At 40.3% G+C, this 25969-nt stretch overlaps 1 protein-coding gene across 1 annotated transcript in view; it reads left to right on the top strand.

The window, feature by feature from the left end:
- Nucleotides 1–17082: 17082 nt before the first annotated feature.
- The window catches only part of LOC137346777 (DOMON domain-containing protein FRRS1L), a 56916-nt gene continuing 48029 nt past the window's right edge, over nucleotides 17083–25969 (top strand). The window contains exons 1-2 of the mRNA XM_068010612.1: nucleotides 17083–17382; nucleotides 24373–24459. Coding sequence (XP_067866713.1) covers nucleotides 17145–17382; nucleotides 24373–24459 — 325 coding nt within the window. The 5' untranslated portion in view covers nucleotides 17083–17144. The remainder of the gene's footprint in view (nucleotides 17383–24372; nucleotides 24460–25969) is intronic.

Here is a 25969-nt window from a genome sequence, read left to right as displayed (position 1 = left end):
ACAAAGGGCCTTGTATTCATTTAAATCTATTTTCAAAGAATTTGGCAGAATTGTATCGACAATGTTAACATTTTACTGTAAAACTAGACATTTTTGCCATGCAGTATTTTCTTGTACAGTTCATGTACATCATTTTGACTGCTGATGTTCAACTAGGGGCGGCACAGTGGCGCCGTGGCACCGCAGCCTCACAGCTCCAGGGACCCGGGTTCAATTCTGGGTACTGTCTGTGTGGAGTTTTCAAGTTCTCCCTGTGACTGCGTGGGTTTTCGCCGGGTGCTCCGGTTTCCTCCCACCGCCAAAGACTTGCAGGTGATAGGTAAATTGGCCATTGTAAATTTCCCCTAGTGTAGGTAGGTGGTAGGGAATATGGGATTACTGTAGGGTTAGTATAAATGGGTGGTTCTTGGTCGGCACAGACTTGGTGGGCCGAAGGGCCTGTTTCAGTGCTGTATCTCTAAATAAAATAAAAAATTAGCGTTATGTAAATGGTAGTATAATGGCACAAACGTTATATTAAAATGATATTTTTAGGAAGCAAATCTAAAGTTTTTTAAGTTAAATATTACTCACTTTCTATAGTGCGCTAAACAATAGCTTGAGGAAATTATACCTTACTACATGATTAATGTTTTATACATACGTGATTAATGTTTTGCGGAACTGTTTAGTCCTACAGTAAGGCTCGTATGACGGTTTCGGTTTGTCAGCAATGTTTCCGATAGAAAAATGTACTAGGACTGGTTTGGTTTGTAGAGACTTTATTCGAGATTTTCCTTGGGAGGAGGGATTTTGCTATCGGCCTTCGTAACTCTAATGGCAATCCCAGAGAGGCTGTGTAATCATGGTTCTCACCGAAGTTTAAACAGTCGTCAATTGGGAGAACCTCTAAGGAAATTCCCAGCGCTGATGTCTTGTAGTAAGATAACTTAATTTGCAACATTAGATTATCCCGTTTCTCAAATATATGGGTAATATTACAGTATTAAGTGACTTGCATGTTGAGAACAGTAGACCTCCTAAATGGCTCATTCATAATTTTCCAGAACGGTATCGACCAGATCTTTCTGATGATGTCTGCAGTTACTAGTTAGTGACACTGATGCCAAAAAATTGTGAAAGATGCTGTGATTAAATGCTCTATTGTAAATAATACGCTTTTAAATCAAGGTTTATCTAAAGAAATTAGGATGGTTTTTAAAGTTATGTGTTTTCAGAGGTGGAATTGATTCCTTCATCTAAAATAGAAGACAGTTACAACAATATGGTAGAAAGTTGAGAGCTGTCACTTTGGGATTTAGTACAGTGTGTGGGCCATTGAGGCAAATATTCAGGTGCTTAATACAAAAGTGTGGAGGTGTACATTACCACAATATGAAATAATTTACCAGATGTCTGGTACAAAATCTATATTTAAAACATCAATTTGGATCCCATGGTATTTTATGAAATGTTTTTAACTTTCATGGGAACTGAGTCTATTTTTAAAGAAATCCTTTAATGAATTTCAGGAATTTGTTTCCCACAAGCTGCAATACCATGTAATCCAAAATGGTGGAACGGTAATCATTTACTCCAGTTAATATACATATGTAGTTCAACACTACCATGGGATTAAGTTTTAGGCAAAAAACCTTAATCATAAGGTTTGGAACAAAATCAAACAGCAATGATGTTGGATATTTTATGATTCAGATGCACAATAGACATCATCAGAACAGTTAAGTGCAATGGCCATTTACCACTATGATTGGTAGCCTTCTGACAATAGTGTTATTGCCATTTAATAAAAGGGTACTGCAAAGAGTCAAGTACTGGCTAAAAAAACCCCAGCTGTAGAGGGATTCTATGGAGATGAAAATAACATCAATGCTGGATCCTTAACTAAAAACAGAAAATGCTAGAAATGCACACATCAAACAACACAGAAAGAGACTGTTGCATACCAATATATAAATGTTACAATACAGAAACAGGCCATTTGAACTAACCAGTCTGTTGGTATTTACCTTTCACATGAGCAAATAGTCTAATCACATTTACCTACCCTGCTGTCACATTTCTTCAACTCCTTTTACTTCATCCAATTTAATTTAGGAAGTTGGCATAATTTGTGCCTTGACCACTATCCCTGGAAGTCAATTGTACAGTCTCACTACTCTATAAAGAGGCCCTTCTGCCCTCTGTTCTAAGTCTCTTACATTTAATCTTCGTCCCTTGATTTTGATCCCTCAACTACTGAGCTACTTCTATCTGCCACATCCCATCCTTTCGTAATTTTAAACCCTCTATCACCCATAATCTACATTTTCCTAAAAAAAAATCAAATATTTCTTCATATTTATGTTACCTTATACCAGGCAGAATCCTCGTGAACACACCTTGTACCTTCTGGAAAGCCTCAGCATCATTTCAATAGTGTGGAATCCAATACTTCACATTGCTTTTATATGTTTAGTTTAGTTTAGTTTAGAGATACAGCACTCTTGGCTTTTATATTCTGATAAGATATTGAGCCTGAACTGTCTGACAAAGGACCCCAGCCAAAATATTTACATATCTTTATAGGATGTTAATTGAACTAATCTGCATAGCCAACATTTTTTATTTTGGAAGAAATGCTGTTCTCATTTGTACTTCTCTTCCAGATATGAGTGGGAGGGTGGTAACAGTGGAGCCTAGTCCTTTCTGCACCTAACATCTGCACAGTTATACTTTCCAGCAGGGATAATGATTTGGAGCAGGTAACATACTAGATTATTTTCGCCTTTCTTTAGTTTGGGGCTACTTGAAGGCATTTGCAGCACAGCCTGGACCAAAATGAGCTGACTCAAGACCAACCAGAGATTGAACATAGGACCTTTCTGGTCTGTATGGCTCAGGATCTCACCATGCATTGCATTCACCCACTCAGTTATTGTGAGGAAATTCTTTTTAAATTATGATGTGAAATTCTGTGCAACAAACTATTAACAATTGGACCGAGTAGATTTTAATTTTGCAGAGAAGAAAGCAATTCTCTTTTCTATCTGTTGTGGAAGAAGTCAGCGTTTGGTAGAAAATGACCCATACAGTAGTCTTGCCATATTTTACCAAACGTTGAGTAAATAATATAAATATATATAAATAAATTGTATCAGTACAGCTAAGTCAAGCTCATGCATTGCAGCACAGTCAGTTTAGAAAGCAAAGTATCTTTTAAAATAATGTTTACTAGTATACATTGTACAATGCATATAATCCACTGAGAACCAGATTAATGATAAACAAGTGAAGGCCACTTAAAATGCAGAAGAAAATGGACTCAATCTAATAAACTGCATTTTTTGCTTTTGAAAAGCATTGTGCCTGCCTGCAAATACTACTAGTTTATGTCACCAAGACAAGGTCAGCAACATTCTTGCTTGGTGAGGTGGAAGATACTGGGCTGAAGTCCCGCTCCAGCATACTAGTACATAAAGGATAGTTTTAAGAATTTTCACACCAGGCACGGAGCTTTGCCTACTCAGAATTCTTATCAGGAATTTGTGTAGACAGATCAATGATCACAGGCGTTTCCCATCGGGCCTGCAAATTTGTAAAATTTACCTGATAATCTCAGCTGGCACTTCTGTGCAGTACTGTGAGAGTGTCAACTTTCATCTGTGGTCATTAAATGTGCAGTTCTGGTAAATGTAAAAGATCCCATGACACTATTCAAAAATAAGCAGGATTCTCCAGGAGTCCATGTGAACGTTCCCTCCTACCACACCAAAAAGATTAATCAGTCCGCTCAGTCCGCAAGCATGACCCCAAGCTTCTGGTTGTTTGCCATTTTAATTCACCAACCTGCACCCCTGCCTGCATTTCTGTCCTTGGCCTGCTGCAGTGTTCCAGCTTGAGGGACAGCACCTCATTTTCCGATTAGGCACTCTACAGCCTTCTGGACTGAACATTGAGTTCAATAATTTCAGAGCATGACTGGCCCTTTTTTAATTTTTATTTTATTTTGTTTTGTCATTTTTTTTAACCATGTGCCTGCCTTAAACTTGGTTTTTCATGTTTGTGCTTTTGGACACAGCTGTTTATTATTCTGTCATTAACATTCTCTCTACACTAATGCTTTGTCTTTCACCATACCATTAGCACACTCCCTTTACCTTTGCCCCATGATCTCTTTGTCAGTCAATCCCTCCTGCATTCTGCCCTATCACACATCTTCCCTTTTGTTCTTTCCCCCGTCCCCCCCCCCCCCCCACCCCCGCTTCACTTGCTTTAAACCTATTACATTTCTAACCTTTGCCAGTTCTGATGAAAGGTCACGGACCAGAAACATTAACTGCTTCTCTCTCCACAGATGCTGTCAGACCTGCTGAGTATCTCCAGCACTTTGTTTTTTATTTCAGATTTCCAGCATCTGCGATATTTTGCTTTTATTTTAATTTGTCACTGACCTCATTTTCTGTTTGTGAGATCTTGCTGGGTGTAAATTTGCTGCTGTGTTTGCCTAATCTTCAAAAGTAATTCATTCACTACAAAGCACCTTGGGATGTCCTGATTAGACACTATGTAAATGGTTATTTTTCTTGTTACTTCTTGATGGTTACCCTAAAAGACTCTATCCTGTCTTTTTGAATGTAAACATATTTCTGCAATGCCCTATAGAGGACATTTATCAGCTTTAAGGTTTGTCATTAATCTGGATTGCTCAGAAACATCCCATGATCTCCATTTTTAGGTATCCTTGTTGAAGGTGCACAGCATTGACAAATTGCTATCATATTTATCTTGTATGTACACACCGCTGATCGAAAAACTATTGACTTAGAGAGGATATGATTGCAATCTGTCAATGCTATATCTCACCTGAGTTATGAATGACATGGTTGAATGAGCAGTGCAACTTCCCAGATTCAGATTCCTTCTCAATAAGAAGAAATACTTTGAATAGACACTATTAACCAAAGTGTGCCCACTTCCATGGCAACTCTAGTTTAAATTTAGACATTGAACTTTTTTAGTTTTATAAGTTTGTAAATCGTGACTTAATTCAGGCAAAGCATTGTGTTTTCTGTTACTTTGCCACAACACTTGTGATATTTCTCAAATAACTAATTAAATTCTGCAATGATTTATAAATTTTGTATCCCCCTCAATGCCTACAACATGAGAAGATCTCGAGGTCTTTAGTATGAACTATGTATCATAATAAACATATCTCTGAAAAGGATTGTGCTTCACTTTGGTGAATAACATGATTTATTGTTGCCATATAATTGTGAATATTAACCTAATTTTTAGAATCATAGAATGGTTACAGCACAGAAGGAGGCCATTCAGTCCTGCATGTCTGTGCAAGCTGTCTGCAGGAGTACCTCACCTACTCCCACACCACTGCCTTTTCCCTGTAGCCCTGCAAATTAATTCTCTTCAGACAATTATCCAATTCTCTTTTGAAGACCTCGATTGTATCTGCGTTGACCACACACTCAGGCAGTGCATTCCACATCCTTACCACTTACTGCATAAAAAAGTTTTTCTCATGTTGCCGTTGCTTCTTTTGCCAATCACCTTAAATCATTGACCTTTGGTTCTGGATCCATCCGTCAATGGGAACAGTTTCTCCCTATCTACTCTGTCCAGACCCTCATGATTTTGAAGATCTCTATCAAGTCTCCTCTTATTCTTCTCTTCTCCAAGGAGATCCTGGCTTCTCCAACCTAACCACATAACTGAAGTTCCTCATCCCTGAAACCATTCTCGTGAATCTTTTCTGCACCCTCTCTAATGCCTTAACATCCTTCTTAAAGAGTTGTGTCCAGAACTGGACACAATATTCCAGCTGAGGCCAAACCAGTGTTTTATACAGGTTTATTGTAACTTCTTTGTTCTTGTACTCAATGCCCCTATTTATAAAGCCCAGGATCCCGTATGTTTTCTCAACCTGCCCTGCAACCTGAAATGATTTGTGCACATATACATTTAAAGTCCCATCTGTACGATTGTTGCAGGAATTTTTTTTTCCTGGCTGAATCATGTTTTTTTTATCCAATTTAAGCCCATTTTATACTTTAACACAAAAAACCCTAGAAAAAAATGTTGAAACTGAAGCATCACTAAAAATAAACATCCAAATTAACACCTGAGTGCAAAAGTATGACAAAAAATAGATATAAGGTTGCTGGTAATTATACCAGTGGATAAGCATGCTGGTGTGTTAATTAGTGGGATTATTGTAATGCAGAGTAAATGCAGGCAAAATCTTAGAGGAGTCTAACACAAATTAGCTGATGACAAAATTAAGGCATGGATTAATATTAATGTGGAATTTTTTTTATTTCTCTAAGTGTTCAGAACCAATCTAGTATTACAGCATCTTGGCCTTGTGATACTGCAGGTATTATTTTACAGTGGTAAACCACTTTGGATTGGTACCGTTTATACCACTGGCTCTACATTGCTAGCCAGTCTAGCAAAGTAGAGCACTGCACACATGCAAATATCAATTATATTTTTAAGTTAGTGAAGCGCCAACAGAACAGTTGGATATTTATTAGCTTACAGGTATCAAAAATTAAGTTTAGATACCTCTCGGGCTATCCAGTTAAAATGTAGCTGGTGTAAAGCCTAAATGGTATGTGACTAGGTACTTCTATTGCCTGCATGAATTGGATGCACCATCAAATTGGTGACTTTACTGTTGAGTTATAATGCCATTTTTGCATAGAAAGACAATTGCATTGTATTGATGTAAAAACTGCAGCTTAAGGTGGGCCATTAGAACAATTGATTTTAAGTATTGCTTTTGTTTTGTGCTGTGGGTGAGTTAAGTATTTTTTATTTTAAAAAGTAGGATTTTTCTTAAAATTTTGTAACAATGGTAGCCTTTGAGAGATGATTGGATCTGAATGATTCAGGCAGTATGTAAAGTAGTATTGATATTTTCAGAATGCTACCTTTACTTTTGAGTTACATCATTGACTTGTTTTTGAAGTAACAAAATACAAGATCAATAGAAATGTGAAGCAGAGTGTTTACAGTGAAAACAGGCCTTAATATTTGTTAACATTTTAAGTATTAACATTTGGTAAACTTTGTAGTTTAAGTATTGTAAAACACTGAGTGCATTTTCAGCACACATGGTTATCACTGAAAGATAATTTTGAGCTCCTCACAAGCATTTTGATATTTCTCAAGTTGTGTTTTAATGGAACATACACAAAATTGTCAATGAGACATAATAAATGCTCAGAATATGTTCCCTTACTCTTTCTACTCCTCCCCTGCAGGCATTGAGGCATTTTGGAACAGTTCCACTGATGCTGAGAGCCCTCCACTGCAAAGCCCAAGTGGCTGTTATTTCTGTGGAATTCTGTATTGAATATGTCAGCAGGCTTTTTGACCATGGATGGCATAATAGCTGAGCCTCACCCTGTCCTTACCTCATGTGCACACACAAACACATGTCTTCCTCCATCCAGGGTCACAGTACCAAATTGGAGTTGGGACAGTGGTTTCTGATCTTATGCCCCCATTCCCCCTCCCCTACCCCCAACCGTCACCCCAGATCCTATTCTGGGTGCTCTGAGGCCATTTGTGGATATTGGCTGTCAGCCCAGACCAAATGTACACATCCAGAACCTTCCTGAGCACATGGCCTGGTATTTACCCACTGAGCCTTCAGGATTGCTCTCAACTATGGTACATTATGTTTTTAATAAGTAGGCCACAAATTTCCGAGTTGAAAAGTTCTCAGTCATTTAATTTTGGGATTCACCTCTTCTCTTTGGCCTCCTTGTCTCGAGAGACAATGGGTAAGCACCTGGAGGTGGTCAGTGGTTTGTGCAGCAGCACCTGGAGTGGCTATAAAGGCCAATTCTAGAGTGACAGACTCTGCCACAGGTACTGCAGATAAAATTGGTTGTCGGGGCTGTTACACAGTTGGTTCTCTCCTTGCGCTTCTGTCTTTTTTCCTGCCAACTGCTAAGTCTCTTTGACTCGCCACGCTTTAGCCCCTCCTTAATGACTGCCCGCCAGCTCTGGCGATCGCCGGCGACTGACTCCCACGACTTGTGATCAATGTCACAGGACTTCATGTCGCGTTTGCAGACGTCTTTAAAGCGGAGCCATGGACGGCCGGTGGGTCTGGTACCAGTGACGAGCTCGCAGTACAATGTGTCCTTGGGGAATCCTGCCATCTTCCATGCGGCTCACATGGCCCAGCCATCTCAGGCGCCGCTGGCTTAGTAGGGTGTATATGCTGGGGATGTTGGCCGCCTCGAGGACTTCTGTGTTGGTAGTACGGTCCTGCCACCTGATGCCAAGGATTCTCCGGAGGCAGCGAAGATGGAATGAATTGAGACGTCGCTCTTGGCTGACGTACGTTGTCCAGGCCTCAGTGCCGTAGAGCAAGGCACTGAGGACACAGGCTTGATACACGCGGACTTTTGTGTTCTGTGTCAGTGCGCCATTTTCCACACTCTCTTGGCCAGTCTGGACATAGCAGAGGAAGCCTTTCACATGCGCTTGTTTAATTCTGCATCGAGAAACAGGTTACTGGTGATAGTTGAGCCTAGGTAGGTGAACTCTTGAACCACTTCGAGAGTGTGGTCGCCGATATTGATAGATGGGGCATTTCTGACGTCCTGCCCCATGATGTTCGTTTTCTTGAGGCTGATGGTTAGGCCAAATTCATTGCAGGCAGCCGCAAACCTGTCGATGAGTCTCTGCAGACACTCTTCAGTGTGAGATGTTAATGCAGCATCGTCAGCAAAGAGGAGTTCCCTGATGAGGACTTTCCGTACTTTGGTCTTGGCTTTTAGACCTTATATCACAGTTAACAACTGGTCCCTGACCAAACAATTTTGTAATTTAGAAGAATTGATCCTACTCCTTACTGTGCACAATGTTTTCCTTTAGATTAATGATTGTTTCCACTTTAGTAGAGCACCATAGTGAAACAAGGTCATTGTCATGTGACTGCATAGGAAGGAATCTCATTCAACTAAATCCTTAAGTTGAAATAGAATATTTCTGCAGAAAAGTTTGAAATTGAGTTTCCTTAAAGACAGATTCTAACATGATATATATATATATATATATATATATATACTTTTAGCTACATTTATTCATATTTACTTTATTCTTAGATCAGTATATTTTTATTGTTTTCATTGGAAACAAACACCCTTGAGGGACGATACTTGAATAATTTTCAGGTATAAATTGTAAAATACCAGTATTGAATTGTCAATCACAACAGTTGTATCTGACTGATGAATGTTCGGTGGATTGTATTTTTAAAATGATAATTGGGTACAGTAATTTGTTATTCTGTGGTGCCATTATGAAATTTCTCACTGTTAAATCAGGAAGCTTGTTCCTCCACGCCCCCCACCCCCACCCCCAATGTGATGTTAGTCATGTGATGCTTTTATGATTATCGTTATTTAGCACTTCAAGGTTATGTCGAGGACTGCCTGCAATTCCTGCATCAAATATTGTACCAACCCTACTAAATTTGCATTGTGGTACATTGCTGCTAATAGTATTTATTTAGGTGTGCTAATCAATGCTGAATATGCACACAATTGTACCAATAAAATGTTGACAAAAACAGAATACTGTCATCCCATTTTGTTTGAGTATCCTTCATGTAGCTTTACTTTTAATATTGAAATATCAACCCTGAATTTCTCAATTCATATTATAACCAGAAAACTTAGTTAAGTCACTTGCTCACTACCAAAGCACTGTATTCTGAATATTTCATTCCAACTCTGGTGCTGAGAAAGCAAGGAGGAAAGGTGAACCCTGATTTTCCCCCACACCTCTCTAGTACAATTCACTGCCATTGGAGACTGAGATTCTTTCCACTAATTTCCAAATAATCCTGCACAGCAATGCCTAACAAGTAGGATGGTCTTGTTTGAGCAAGCAATGGGAAATTTACTGGTACACTGTGCTAGTAACGTGTGCTGTTTAGTTAGATCCAATATAGCAGCCACATCAATTATCTGTTAACTGATTACGTTACGAAGCAAGTATTCTGGCTCTGTCTGTATTTATGTTTCCTGATTGGATTTTCTGTCTTCATAGAAGGAACAAATTCAAATTTTTGACATCGGATGCCCCCTTGATTATTATTTTGAACTTTGAAATGAACAACAATTAGCTTGACTTAGACATGGATTATTTTTGCTTTGATTATGGATTCAGTACAGGAGTTGTTTGAATGACGGTATCCCTTTGAGGATAGCCAAATATAATCTTTCTTTGTCTGTTTTTAATTTCATGATAACATGTTAATGATTTTTTGTATTATGCTGAATATGTACCTGTATGAATGAGGCTAAAAAAAAAATTAGTCTTACCCATATAAACATGCCTATGAAATGAGAAACTTCTTCACTCAAAGAATTGTGAATCTTTGGAATTCTCTATCCCATAGGGCTGTGTATGCTCAGTCATTGAGTATATTCAGGTAAGAGAGCAACAGATTTTTGGATGATAAGGGAATTGGGGAATAGTACAGGAAGGTGTAGCTGCAGTAGATGATCAGCCATGATCTTATTGAGTGGTGGAGAAGGTTCGATTGACAGAATGGTTGACTCGTGCTCCTATTTCTTATGTTCTTACAATTAAAAATCAAATTATATTGAGGCACTGATTTATCATTCCAATCAACTCAGTATAAGGACAAATCTAATGAAGTCCACATTAATTTAATGGGATTTAATTTAATTTGGAGATCAGGTCCAAAAGTAGCCTCAACAAGGGTTTTTTTCCCCCCAAACTCTTAACAAACTGAAAACAAAACTTTTCTTGCAAAGGGTAGTTATTTAAGCTGTGGATACTATTCCTGGCATACACCTTTCCTTTCAGGTCTGTTAGTTGAATTGGCCACATGGCAACATATCTCTCCAAAAGATGATGTTTAAACATTTTTAATAACTTCCAGGACTATTACCACTGGATCAGAAAGATTGAAGAGGTTTTTAAAGCTATGAATAAGTCTGATAGAGTGAATGTGAAGTGACCATTTCCTCTAGTTGAGTCAGTAATGATGAATCATCAACTTTAAATTGCCATGAAGTGAGGAGAGATGTTTGGAGAAATTTATTTTTGAAGAGGGTTATTGAAACATGAAATGCTTTCCCACAGGGTGTGGTCAAGGCAGGGACATTACATCTCAAGGGGAAAATGGGATAATTATTTGAAGCCGAGGAAGTTACAAGGCTATGGACAGACCACAAGGCAGTGGGATTAGTTGCAGATTATTCTAGCAAAGAGCCAGCACGGACTCAAACAATCAAATGGTTTTCTTTTGCACTGTAAGCTTCTAGGGTTCTATATAGTTCCTTTTATATCTTTTTACCTTTTCCTTGATTAATACTAATAGACAATCTATAAAAAAATTACATTGACCCCCATGTTGGTCCTTGTCACGATTTGAGAGGTTCGCTTACTTAGAACTTTTGTAATTTTGTAAGAAAGCAGTCTTAACATATAGCGTGGTCTTATGTTTTGTATGAAAGAGGTTGGAACTAAATATGCAAGTTAGCCCTAACCAATTTTTAATCAATTTTGAATTAGAAAATAATTGACTTAGGGAAGGGAGTGTTCAAATTTTGAAATATCCCGTTACAGAAGTTCCGACATAGCATCGTTTCACACAGCTGTTCATGAGTACAGATTTACTTATTTTTGTAAGGGAACAATTTGCTAATTTCCCTTCACCTTTTCTCTTGATTTTCACATAACCCCAAATTCAGAAAAACAGTCTGTTCCTAGGTCTTTCCCATTATCATTCTCAGCAGCTTGCTGATGATTCTCCTGCTGAAATTTGCTTTCCTGTTACAAGCAAATATCCAGTCTCTGCTTCATAGGGAAATAAAGACAGAAAATGCTGGAAATACTCAGCAGGTCAGACGGCATCTGTTGAGAGAGAAACAGAATTACCATTTCAGGTCAATGACCTTTCACCAGAACTGGAAAAAGTTAGAGATGTAATAGGTTTTAAGCAAGTACAGTGACAGGGAAAGGGGAGCTGGGGAAGGAACAAAGGGAAGGCCTATGATGGGGTGGAAGGCAGGAGAGATTAAATAACAAAAGGGATGATGATGCAAAGCAAAAGGAGATTATAATTGGACAAGTAAAGAAACAAAAGATGGTTCTCGAAGAGGTGTAAACGGAAACTAGCAGAACCATTAACAGCTGCTTTCTGAAAAATGGGAGCAGTTTATCATAACCATTGCTGAAATTGTTGAACTTAATCCTGAGTCTAGAGGGCTGTAACATACCTAATCGAAAGATAAGGTGCTGCTCCTCGAGCTTACCTTGAGCTTCATTGGAACAGGATAGAAAGCCGAGGTCAGAGTGGGAATGGCCCAGTGAATTAATGGACAGGTGACCAGAAGCTCGGAGACACACTTGGCGACTGAGCAGAGGTGTACCGTAATTCAATCACCTAATCTGCATTTGATCTCCCCAAGGTAGACACAGTATACTAAACTGAAAGAAATACCAGTAAATTGCTGTTTCACCTGGAATGAGTGTTTGGGGCCCCAGAAGGTGAGAAGAGAGGAGGGAAAAGGGCAGGCGTTGCACCTCCGTTTGCATGGAAAGGGGATAGGGTGTTGGGGTGACTGAGGAGTGGACCAGGGTATTGCAGAGGGGACAGTTCCTTTGGAATGCTGAAAGGGGGAGGGGAAGATTTGTTTGGTGGTGGCATCACGCTGGAGGTGGCAGAAATGGTGGGGGATGATCTGTTAAATGGAGGCTGGTGGGTGGGAGGTGAGAACAAGGGGAACCCTATTGGGGCTCTGTGAGAGAGGAAATTGGAACAGACTTAGTCGAGGGCCCTGTCAACCAAAGTGGGTAGAGGTGGGGGGTGGAAGCGGAATCATTGGTTGAGGAAAAAGGAAGCCATATTGGAAACATTGGTATGGAAGGTGGCATTGTCAGAACAAGTGAGATGGAGACAGAGCAGCTGGGAGAATGGAAAAGAGTCCTTACAGGAAACAGTGTGTGACAAAGTGTAGTCGATGTAGCAGTGGGTGTCAGAGAGCGTATAGTGAATACTGATCAATGGCCCATCCCCAGAAATGGAGACAGAGAATTTGAGGACGGGAAAGGAAGAGTTCAGGTCTAGACCAAGTGAAAGCAAGGGAAGGCTTGAAATTGGAAAGAAAGTTAATGAAATTTTCCAGTTCGGGGTGAAGACAGCCATCAATATATCAGAAAAAGAGGTGAGGGAGGGGACCTGAGTACGACTGGAACAAAGAATGTTCTACATATCCCACAAAAAGACAGAACACAAGAAATAGGAGCAGGAGTAGACCATATCGAGCCTGCTCTGCCATTCAAAATGATCATGGCTGATCTTAGGATTCAACTCCACTTTCCTGCCCATTCGCCGTATTCCTTGATTCCCTGATAGACAAAAAAATCTATCTATCCCAGCCTTAAATATATTCAACAATGGAGCATCCACAACCCACTGGGTTAGAGAATTCCAAAGATTCACAACCCTTTTGAGTGAAGTAATTTCTTCTCATCTCAGTCCTAAATGATTGGTGCCTTATCCTGGGACTGTGCTCACGTGTTTTAGATTCCCCGACCAGTGGAAATAATCGCTCAGTGTCTACCCTATCCAGGCCCTTAAGAATATTGTATGTTTCCATGAGATCACCTCTCATTCTTCTAAACTCCAAAGAATAAAGGCCCAATTTACTTAGTCTCTCATCATAGGACAACCCCCTCATCCCAGGGACCAATCTAGTGAACCTTTGCTGCACTGCCTACAATGCAAATCTATCCTTTCTTAAATGTGGAGACCAAAACTGCACACAGTATTCTAGATGTGGGCTCACCAAAACCCTGTACAATTGTAGTGCTACGATCCAATGAGAAAGGTGTCTAGGGGTCCCTGTCAGCCTTCACATGGTCTTACCGTAACAGGGTTTAATTTTAAACACACCGTGTTTTTAGCTCCCCCTTGGTGAATCCATGTTCACTGCTTTCCAATTCTCAGGCAAAGAAACCAGCACAAACAGGTTTTCTTAGGTTTAAAGAAGAAAAGTTGAAATTTATTAAACTTGACACCTATGGATACACAACGCGTCCACAGTAGCATGCATATGTGATACACACATGCAAATAGAGACAAAAAAGAGCAGAAGAAAAAATAAAGTGAGAAGTTTTAGGCAATATCTGAAGAGTTTTTGTATTACGGTTTTTTGAGCTCACTGTGGAGTCCTTGCTTGTAGGTAGATCTTGCTTTTCGTTGGGGCCCAATATTTTTCTTAAACCTTGTTCGCTGTAGGAGACTTTTCTCTCTTGGGGTTCATGTGGCTTCAGTGGATTCAGAAGCTTGTGAGAAAGAGATGGGAGCAGACAGGAGATAGATCTTCTTAGACCAGGAGGAAACAGACATCCTCAGTTCAAACTGTTAGTACAATTCAGAAAAAACCCAGGTTGCCAAGCAGGTTAGTCATGTGACTAACTGGTCTGACCACGTCTTGGATTGTCTCACCTTAGACATCTCTGGAATGCTCCTCTGACACAATGCCTGGTGACCAAGGTCCATTGTGGGTTGAACGTGTCAGGGAATGGTCCTTTGTACTTCCAAGCACATTCTGTTAATATGCAAATGTCTTTTCTGTTTAACAAGTCCTTTCTTCATTCCAGTAACAGTTTAAAATCAATGTTCATGACAAAATGAATGTGCCTCATTCTTGGCAGGTGGGGGCCTGGCATGACAGTAGGAATACTTCCTTATTCCTGTACTCCAAACCCCTTGCAATAAAGGCCAACATGCCACTTGCCTTCCTAATTACTTCTTGTACCTGCATGTTGACTTTCTGCATTCCTGTACAAGTACACTCAAGTCTCTTTGAACATCGACACTTAAAAGTTGGACACCTTTTAAAAAAAAATTCTGCATTTCTATTCTTATGACTAAATTGCATAACGTCACACTTCCCTACATTATACTCCATCTGCTATCTTATTGCCCACTCACTTACCCTGTCTATATCTCTTTGCAGCCTCTCTGTCTTCCCCACAACTTACTTTTCCTTTATCATTGTATCATCAGCAAACTTAGATACATTACTCTCTCTCTCTTCATCTAAGTCATTTATATAGATTGCCAATAGCTGAGGCCCCAGCACTGATCCTTGCGGCACTCCACTATTTACTGCCTGCCGACTTGAAAATGCCCCGTTTATGCCCATTCGTTGCTTCCTGTCTGTTAACTAATCATTTATCCATGCTAATATATTACCCCCAATTCCATGAGCCCTTATCTTGCCTATTAAGCTTTTGTGTGGTATCTTCTCAAATGCCGTTTGGAAATCCAGGTATACTACATCTACTCGTTCCCCTTTAGCTACCCTTCTAGTTGCATCCTCAAAAAACTCTAATAAATTTGTCAAACAGGATTTCCCTTTAGTAAAGCCATGTTGACTTGTTCTAATCATACTGTGCTTTTCTAAGTGCATTGTTAAGAGTTCCTTAATAACAGATTCCAGCATTTTCCCAATCAACTGGCCTGTAGTTCCCTGTTTTCTCTCCCTTTCTTGAAAATCAGTGTAACATTTGTCAACTTCCAATCTGATGGGACTGTTCCCTAATCTAAGGAATTTTGGAAATCATAGATAGGGCCCATATTGGTTCCAATAGCAACCCTTTTTATTTAGAGGAAGTGAGTGTCAAAGGAAAAGTTGTTCAATGTGAGTACAGGTGTAGATCCAGGCAGAGGAAAGTGGATAGGTACTCGAGGAAGGAGCAGAGCATGCTCAGGACATCCTGGTGGAGGATGGAGGTGTCGTGGGATTGGAAGTCATGGTGCAAAGAAAATAATTAGGGCTAGTAAACTGGAATGGCGAATGGTGTTGGAAGAGACTGACAAGGAGAGAAAAAAAATCAAGATAGAAAGAAATTAGTTCTATGGGGCAAGATTATGTTCCCTAATCTAAGGAATTTTGGAAATCATAGATAGGGCCCATATTGGTTCCAATAGCAACCCTTTTTATTTAGAGGAAGTGAGTGTCAAAGGAAAAGTTGTTCAATGTGAGTACAGGTGTAGATCCAGGCAGAGGAAAGTGGATAGGTACTCGAGGAAGGAGCAGAGCATGCTCAGGACATCCTGGTGGAGGATGGAGGTGTTGTGGGATTGGAAGTCATGGTGCAAAGAAAATAATTAGGGCTAGTAAACTGGAATGGCGAATGGTGTTGGAAGAGACTGACAAGGAGAGAAAAAAAATCAAGATAGAAAGAAATTAGTTCTATGGGGCAAGATTAGGCAGAAACGATGGGTCTACCAGGCCAGTCCAGTTTATGGATCTTGGAAGGGGGGGGGGGGGGGGGGTGAAAGTAGGCTGTGCAGGATTGAGAGATGAGGAGGCTGAAGGCTGCTGAGAGAAGAACTTCAGAGGAGATGAGGTGAGCGACATTCTTGGCAAGATGACTTGATGGGGTTATGAACCTGGTGCAGGGAGGAGGTGATGTGAGAGAGTTGGTGTTCAGACTCTAAGGTAGAGGTTGGTTAACCAAATGAGAATAGTGCAACCTTTGTTTTCAGGTTTTAGGACCATGTTAGGGTTGGACCTGAGCAAACTGAGTGCTGCAAGTTTGGAGGAAGATAGGTTGTCGTGAGGGTAACGGAGAAACTGAGGTCCCTGATATCACGCTGACAGTTCCCAATGAAAAGATCCAGAGAATGTAAGAGGTCAGAGTGTGGGGTTATAGGTGCAATGAGAATGCTGAAGAAGGGAGAAAGGGTTCACTGCCGGCAGAAGACTCCCGGCCAAAGAAATGATATTCATCGTGCTATGGATGAGATGATGATCACAGTGGTACAAAAGATTGCAGGAGCAATCTCAATGCTTTATGGTGATGTGTTTTACTGCTGCAATAAGCTGTGTTGCAACAGAAAATGCTAAGTCTTAGCGTTAACATTGCAAGTCAGCAGCAGTGCTTTGGGGGGGCGGGAAGAGGGGGTGGATCATGCGCACTGATGGCCTGCAAGGATGACATTGCTAAGGGTGCGTGTGTGTGCAGCAGTGGGACCTGGAGATTCGGAGAGAAACCATTTAAAAATAAACTCGTCAGGGGCAGTCCCCATCCTCAGGCAGATCTCCATACTCGCTGCCGCTGCCATGGCAGGCATCTTGCTGCTTGTCGCCTCTCTGCTTCTCTGCCCTGCTTCTGCAAATCCAGCCGAGGAAACGTTAGCGGGGAGTCCGGGAGGGCGGCAGCCGGAGGCTGGGAGGATGGGCCTGGAGGAGCTGGAGAAGAGCGGGCTACAGCTAGAGGAAGCCGGGACAGAGCAGCACCAAGAATCCTACAGCACATTCGCCGCTGAATTCTTCGAGACGCGGTACTGGGGGGATGAAGGTTGGTGCAATCGTTTCATTGTAACAAAACTGACCGAAGAGCAGGGAAATTGTTCTTGCTGATATCACTGCTGCATTGTGTAGTTTATTCCGATATAAATTCCCAGTCACATTTCAGGATCTGTGTGTCCACTTCTATTTTGGGAGGCATTAGCTGTGACCAGTTTCAGCACCAAGGGGAGCGGATTTTTTGTTTCTCAGCTGGACTCAGCCGCTGCTCATTGTTCGGTTGTTTGGCCTTGAGGTTTCAGTGAAAGGTTAATGTTAGGTCACTTTGAGATTGATATTCCTGTAATCATTTGTTACAAACCCTAGGATACTCATGTACGTCTCCAAACATGAAGCCTAGGCCTCATAGACTCATGCATCATTACAGGTTCACATATGATGTAAAGGCTCGGGTTGTTTGAACTTTAACAATATTATAGCTTTATGTATTAATATCAAGTAATTGTAGCAAAATTATGAAATGTGGATTAATATTCATTCATACGAGGTGATTTGGCCTTTTTGTCATCCTCTACTTTTTATGTTTTTTTAGCTATTAGTTTGCATCACTAATTACATCTGTATCAAGAAATGTCACTATCGATTTCGTAAAGTCCATATAGTAACTAAGTAAAGACTCTGGAGACGTACTCTGCTGATAGCTGTGTTTGTGAGAAGTCTAAGCATCTTATTATCTCAATTTTATATTTGCTATATAATACCCATGGTTTCAAAACCCATAAAATAATAAAACACTTCTAATGCTTCATTCAATTTTTCTTTAAAAAGGACTCAATGCCAGGAATGAATCAAAGTTGTGTGCACAGGGGATGTTTAACATAGCAATTCTTCTGTAGGTATGTGGGTAACAGCACAAAGTTATGCTGCCTCACTCTACCCAGACAAAATGTAGCCCCTTGTGCAAACTCAAACACTTGTACAGGTTTGCTCACTGTCATCCTCCAAGTGACCTTGCTCTGAAACTTGAGTTAAACCAGAGATTCTGTAGTATAACTGATACAAAATATTTAATATCTTAGTCATACCTTCATCTTTCATAACTAGATTTACCTGTTCATCTATAGCATAAAATTAACATGGTGCCAATGCCAAGTTTGCCCATTCTGAATAAGTATTATTTCAAACAATTATTTGTGTGATAACTCACCTGACCTATAAATGTGTTTTCTCATTATAATAGATAATTACTCATATTCAGCTTGTAACAATGCAAATATCTATGACCTGGATGAATGTTAATTCCTTATAGCAAAATTTGTGAAATACAGATTATATATTGAGTTTTTTCTTTGCCACAATAAAGGCTATTAAATTCTTCTAGTTTGCATTAATCGAGGGAGAATCTAGGTGATTTAAATGACTATGAAGTTATGAACTCCAAATCAATTGAGCAGAAAGAATAGCAAATGGATCAGTCATGAGAAATTCTCAAATACGAGATGAATAGACTACAAATAAATATATTCCTATTAGACAAAAATAGTGCAAAGGATAGAGTTTCATGGATAAATAGTCGCTGGACTAGTAATCCAGAGGCCCAGATAACTCCTTGGGGACAGGGGTTCATATCCCACCATGGCAGCTGGTGGAATTTAAATTCAATTGATTAATAAACTCAATTAATAAAATATGGAATTGAAAGTTAGTCTCAGTAATGGTGCCTTGAAACTATCATCGATTGTCGTAAAAAACCCATCTGGTTCACTACTGACCTTTTGGGAAGGAAATCTGCTGTTCTTACCTGGTCTGGCCTACGTGTGACTCCAGACCCACAGCAATGGGCGGCACAGTGGCGCAGTGGTTAGCACCGCAGCCTCACAGCTCCAGCGACCCGGGTTCAGTTCTGGGTACTGCCTGTGTGGAGTTTGCAAGTTCTCCCTGTGTCTGCGTGGGTTTCCTCCGGGTGCTCCGGTTTCCTCCCACATGCCAAAGACGTGCAGGTTGATAGGTTAATTGGCCATTATAAATTGCCCCTAGTATAGGTAGGTGGTAGGGAAATACATAGGGACAGTTGGGGATGTGGTAGGAATATGGGATTAGTGTAGGATTAGTATAAATGGGTGGTTGATGGTCGGCACAGACTCGGTGGGCCGAAGGGCCTGTTTCAGTGCTGTATCTCTAAAACTAAAAACAAATGCTGGCCTTGCCAGCAACGCCCACATCCCATGAAAGAATAAAAAAGATTAAAATGAAACAAGAAACATATGATAAAACTAGGGCTAACAATACTAAAGAATATCATGAGGACCGAGAAATTTTATTCGGAAGGTGAATAGGGAAGCTAGAAGTGGCAGAGGAATATGAAAAACAAACTAGTGTATAATATAAAACAATGCAGGAGGAAATTTTGTAAGCATATTAAAAGTAAAGGAATAATTAGAGGGTAGGATTGTTCAAGGATGAAGATGTAAATCTAGTTATGGAGAATAAAGATATATAGGTGATATTAAATAAATATTGTGTGTCAGTGGAAGTGACAATATCAGTGGACCAGAGGAGGATATGAACAGTTCTTCGGGATAATTGAAGAAAAGGAATTGGTTCTGAAAATAATGGTATAACTCAAGTGATGTCACCCAGACCAGATGGCATGGATTCTAGGCTGTTGAAGGAGTTCAGCGAGGATATAGCAGGAATTCTGACTAAATTTTTCGAAACTTTCTTTGATATGCAGATAGGATTGGAGTGTAGTTTGAAGTAGTGTCTTAAAAGAGGAAAGCAAGGTGGAGAGGTGTAGGGAGGGTATTCGAGAGCTTGGGAGTGGAACGGAAGGCGCAGTCACCAATGGTGGAGTCATTAAAATCAGGAATTCACACAAGGCCGGAATTAGAGGAGCTCAGATATCTTGGAGAGTTGTGGAGCAGGAAGAGATTACAGAGAAAGGGAGCAGTGAGGCCATGGAGGGATTTGAAAACAAGGATGAGAATTTTAAAATCAAGGCCATGCTTAACCAGCCTCACAGCTCCAGTGACCCAGGTTCAATTCTGGGTACTGCCTGTGTGGAGTTTGCAAGTTCTCCCTGTGACCGCGTGGGTTTTCGCCGGGTGCTCCGGTTTCCTCCCACAGCCAAAGACTTGCAGGTTGATAGGTAAATTGGCCATTGTAAATTGCCCCTAGTATAGGCAGGTGGTAGGGGAATTGAGGGAAGATGTGAGAGGGTAATGGGGTTAATGTAGGGTTAGTATAAATGGGTGGTTGATGGTCGGCACAGACTCGGTGGGCCGAAGGGCCTGTTTCAGTGCTGTATCCCTAAATTTAAAAATAATTAACCAGGAGTCAATGTAGGTCAGTGAGCACAACACAAAAGTCAGTGACGTGGTGAGGGGTGTGGGTGGTCCCCACTGTTCAACTCCCACCTGACCGCAGCAAGTGTTTTAGTTATTAGGGTTTTAGCCCCTTTGTGTTTTATTTGTCAAATAAACAGATTGCGACAGGTTTTCTTGTAGGTTTTAAACAGAAGATTAATTATTTATTGAGCAATAAACCTTATCCCGAAATTGTCAAACTGCACTCACTCAAGTATTCACTCGCACACACATGCACTCTCACACACACATAAGACAGATAGAGTAGAAAAAGGATTAGTGGTTTAAAGTGAGGTGGGTTTCAGGGTTCACGGTAAACCTGTTGAATATTATCAGAATTCAATCTCTCTTTAACGTTGCAGGCCTGGGGTGTTTGTAGATTTCTCTGTTGGTTGAAATTTAATTTGAAGACCGGGGATCACTTCCAATTCTCTGCTGCACATGTTGAAGTATAGAATTCACAGCAATGCACCTTCCTTTTGGCTTGCTGGATTTTCTCCCAGCTGTCAGCTGGACAGGTTTGGTGATGCTTTGTACTGGGTCTTTCTCTCTCTCTCTTTCAAGAGAGCTACCTTTTAAGCTAAAAGTCTCTCACATCTTGCTTCTGTTGGGAGACACAGATCTTCCTCACTGTGGTGACTGACAATGGCCCAGGATTTAGCTACTTCACACCTTCTTGTAGCAGAAGAACCCATTCAATTCAAAAATGTCTCTTGATGGGTGTAATTGACACCTCTTAGCTTTGAAATGTATCCTTCTGTCCCTGCCAGACAGTAAGACAGTTTGAATATACACTGCCAGGTCTTTTGACTTTTGGCAGCCATTTTGAAGCCCATTGTCCACTTTAAAAAAAAAAGAAAAGTCCATTTTTATAACTCTTCAGGTTGTGTTCTTATATTTTCAATCACTGCACTTTATGTGAGCATGACATTTGGAAGGGTGATAGTAAAAGAATTCAGGAGGACATTGGCAGGTTTGCAGAATAAGCAGACTGGCAGCAGATGCAATTTGGGAGCTTAATGGGATTATATTTTGGGAGGAAAAATAAGGAATGCGAGTGTACAATTCAAGAAAAGATTACAAAGTTGTGAATTAACAAGACTTGTGGGTTAAAATACATAAAATCCAAGTGCAGTTAGATAACAAGATCAGTAGCATTATGGGATATATAGGGGCATATAAGAACTTTGAGATAATCAATTTGTACAAGGTAATAATGAAGCCACAACTTGAATACAGTATAGAGTTTTTGGGCACCCCATAATGAAAGGATATTAAAATCATACAGAGGGTACATTATAGAATCACCAGGATGATATTAAGGATGAGAAGAGGTGATGATGAAGAGAGACTGGAGATACTGGAACAATTTCCAGAGAAGACTGAGAAGATTTAATAGAGCCTTTAAAAATCACCAAGGGATTTGCTAAGGTGAATAGGGAAGATTATATCTGCTAGCTGGGGAATCTGACATCAGTTTAAAATTGTGACAAAGAGAGTGAGGAGAGAAATTTATTTATGCAGAGAGTTGCTGAGCTGAGAATATTTTGCCACACCAAGTGGTTGTGGCAGATATCCTTCTAACAAAAAATTGGACAAATATTTGGGACAGAAAAAAGGTATGAGGGGGTGGGGGGAAGGGGCCTGAAATGTTAACTTTGCTTTTCTGTCCACAGATGCTGCCTAACCTGCTGAGTATTTCCAGCATTTTCTGTTTTTGTTGCAGATTTCCAGCATCCACAATATTTTGCTATTATATTAGTCGCCAATAATGTAACCTGCCACTTCTCTCCCAGGAATACGCACCTTGAAGAAGTTCTGCTCTTCTCTCCGACAGTATTTCCATTTGTCTCTTCTACCTGTTCACCTTCATTGCTTTCAGGTTACTACCAAAACTCACTTTCACAACCATACCTCCTTCCTCAGCAACTATCTCCAGCTCCAACTTATTCCACATGGATTCCAACTGAATTTCCACCCTTCGTCTTTCGGATCCACCCATGATTACAGATATCTCCTCAACATTCAGCATTCTTTGAGCCATTATTCTCGCCACATCCTAAGATTCTCTCTCAACGCCATGTGCCGCCACATGCACACTCTTGACTTCTCTCTTAAGCAACACCGACTCACTCTATCTCAAAGCTGTCCTGGTCCACAGTTTCATTTCATCTTTTGCCTTATTTGGAACTTCTAACAAAAAACTTTTTATATTTCTTTCAGATGTGAAAGATTGCAAACTTCAACAACTCATGGGTGCAAACACCCATCTGAATCCTTCTTCCCCTTCCCTTCCCTCTGACCCCATCTCTTCCAATCTTACCCCTTGCCCTGCATTCACAATACCCTGACCTTCCCCTTTCTGACTCTGAACGATCTGTCCTCAGCAAAGGCCTCAGCTTCATCCCCTTATGTCCCCATGAGCTAGACATGACAGTGAGCTCTTCTTCCATTGGCTCCACGCCCACTTCTTTGGTCAGGGTCATCCCCCCCACTCAGCGGACTCTATTACTCGTCTCCAGCCATGATCAGCCAAGATTATAATGAATGGCGGACCAGACTCAAAGGGCCGAATGGCCTACTCCTGTTCCTATTTTCTATGTTTCCAATATTCTTCCTACACTTGGACCCCTCCCTCTGGCCTCTTACCCTCCCTCGATCTTTTCATTGAGAACTGTCAGTGTGACATTGGCCATTTTAATTTCTCTACTCCCCTCACTAGCTCTAACCAATCTCCCTCTGAACTTGCAGCACTCTATTCTTTCAGGTCCACCCTTAACATAGTTATCAAACCTGCTGACAAAGGTGGTGCTGTTGTTGTTTGGAGCACTGACCTTTACCGAGCAGAGGCCAAATGCCAACTTTTCAACACTTCACCTACCTCCGCCTGGACCATGATCCCATTACTGAACGTTAAGCCATTGTATCCAGGACTGTCACTGACCTCATCTCCTCTGAAGATCTTTTCTCCACGGTCTCCAACCTTATGGTTTCCCAACTCCATACAGCCTGCTTCTGCCTCCTTCCCAAAATCCAAAAACAAGACTGCTCTGGTAGACCCATTGTTTCAGCCTGTTCCTGCCCCACTGAACTGATTTCTTCCCATCTCGATTCTATTTTTTACTCCCCTTGTCCGGTCTCTTCCCACCTACATTGCTGACTCTTCCGATGCCCTCCACCACTTCAACAGTTTCCAGTTTCCCAGCCCTCACCAGCTTCTATTCACTTCTTCCAGTTTTGAAATGTTAACTCTGCTTTTCTCTCCATAGATGCTGCCTGACCTGCTGAATATTTCCCCATTTTCTGTTTTTGTTTCAGATTTCCAGCATCCGCAGTATTTTGCTTTTGTATCAGTTGCCAATAATGTAGCCTCTTACTGTGAATTTAACTCTGTGACTTTATATCAAAAGAAAAAGGAAAATAGTTGCTCATAAATCTATTTCGTGACAGTGCAAATTCAACAGTGATTTTCTGCTGCAGAAGTCTCATTTATAAAAGTTGAATTTTTGGTGTTATTAAATGAACATACAATTAGATGGTAATCTTTGTTTATGATAGTGAGATGAAGTAAAATTAACTGTTATCCGGCAAAAAATTGTTTGTTGAACCAGTCACATGGTGTCAGATATGTGAGTTTTTTGGTCTTGATTATGGTATTTTCTATTTTTGTGTTGCAGGTTATGCTTTCCCATCCCCTCCTCCAGTGGACCCTTTTGCAAAAATTCGGGTAGATGATTGTGGAAAGACTAAAGGCTGCTTTAGGTGGGTCCCAGAAGTGCAGACTTATTTTCTAAGTGCCATCTGATGAAGTCATGATCAAAATAAATGAGTTTATTATAACAAAATTTCCAAACTAATGTTTTGTTGGGAAACTCATAACAGAGCTGAGTTCAATCAGAATTCAACAACAGTCAAGAAATTCGTAACAACTGCAATTTTTTTTAAACAGTACGTCATAGCTGTTCCTCCATAAATCCCATAACATTACAGATCAGCTACGTCACATTGCATTCCTAATCTTAAAGCTCAGCCTCCTCCTGTAGTCCCTACCAACATAAATACCAGTATCTAGCCAATTGGATTCATTCCATGCCTGTATTTCTCTTTCTGTACTCTTCTAGCCATTTTTTCCTTTTCTCTCTGCCTTCTTCTGTTTCTCCAGCTCTCTTGTCTTTCCTTTTGATGATATGATGGGTGGCATGATGTAATGTGGTAAAGAGCTGCATTTAAGGTAGGTTTGAGGGGAAAATATGGCTTTTAGTGGCTCCCTCCACATCCCCTCATTTAACTACTCATGCTTCTTCCCACTCCCTCACATTTATTAGATTCCCACTACTTCACCTTACAGCTATTTTTCCCACTTACTATCATCCTCTCACTCCATCACTCACTTTTCCTTCCCCTTTGGAATACCTGCTCATTCCTTATATAATTCCCTCTCCTTTTCTCTGCTGTCACTCTCCTCACCTTTAAACCTCCTTCTACTCCCCCACTGACACTCAATCTGCTAAAGACCCTCTCACCCTCCCTCAACCAGTGAATTTCCTACCTCCCTTCCTATGTGTCTACCTCAAATAGGCTTTGCTTTCAAAATTCAACTTACTGTTTAAAGTAAAAACAACTTAGATTGAGGAAAGACACCATCTGTCTGCTGTTGTCTCTGTTCCGTAGGTATCAGCAATTAGATATCTGACTCACAGGCGTAAGAAATTAATAATTACATTTTCCAAGTAGGAGTGTTATTTGACTTCAAAATTCAACTGCTGTCTTAAAAACAAACTAATACTAACAAGAAGCCTCTCTCACTTATTGCTCTCTTTAGCCCCAGTGTTTCTTTGTCTCTTGCCCTCATCTGAATACACTTTCTAATGTTTATAGAATCAAAACAAAAGCGACAACAGACATGTAATCAGAACATTTTCATATATTCATTTTGTCTCTAACACTGAGTCTTTTTTAAAATCAACATAAATTTAACAAAGCTTTTGAAATTGGTCATCTTGTTTTTCAAAATGATTTTAAGAAAAGCTACTGAGTAAAAAGTGCTGGAAGCTAGAGAAACATGTTCATCAGTACAGCTGGCTGAATGGCACTCATGTATCATTGATTATTAAGTATACTGCACATGGTCAAACTGTACAATCCAAACTGAGTTCTCAGATACAGCTCTGGCAAAACATATTACCTCCTAGTTCAGGTTTTTGGGCAGCTGAGGCCTTCAAGCAAAAATGATAAAGGCATTAAAAGACAGAAAAGACAAATGAGTGGATACAT

This window comes from Heterodontus francisci, chromosome 2, assembly GCF_036365525.1.
Source record: "Heterodontus francisci isolate sHetFra1 chromosome 2, sHetFra1.hap1, whole genome shotgun sequence".
Classification (NCBI taxonomy): Eukaryota; Metazoa; Chordata; class Chondrichthyes; order Heterodontiformes; family Heterodontidae; genus Heterodontus; species Heterodontus francisci.
Note: the sequence above shows the minus strand (reverse complement) of the source record. Positions and strands in the feature narration are given on the sequence as shown.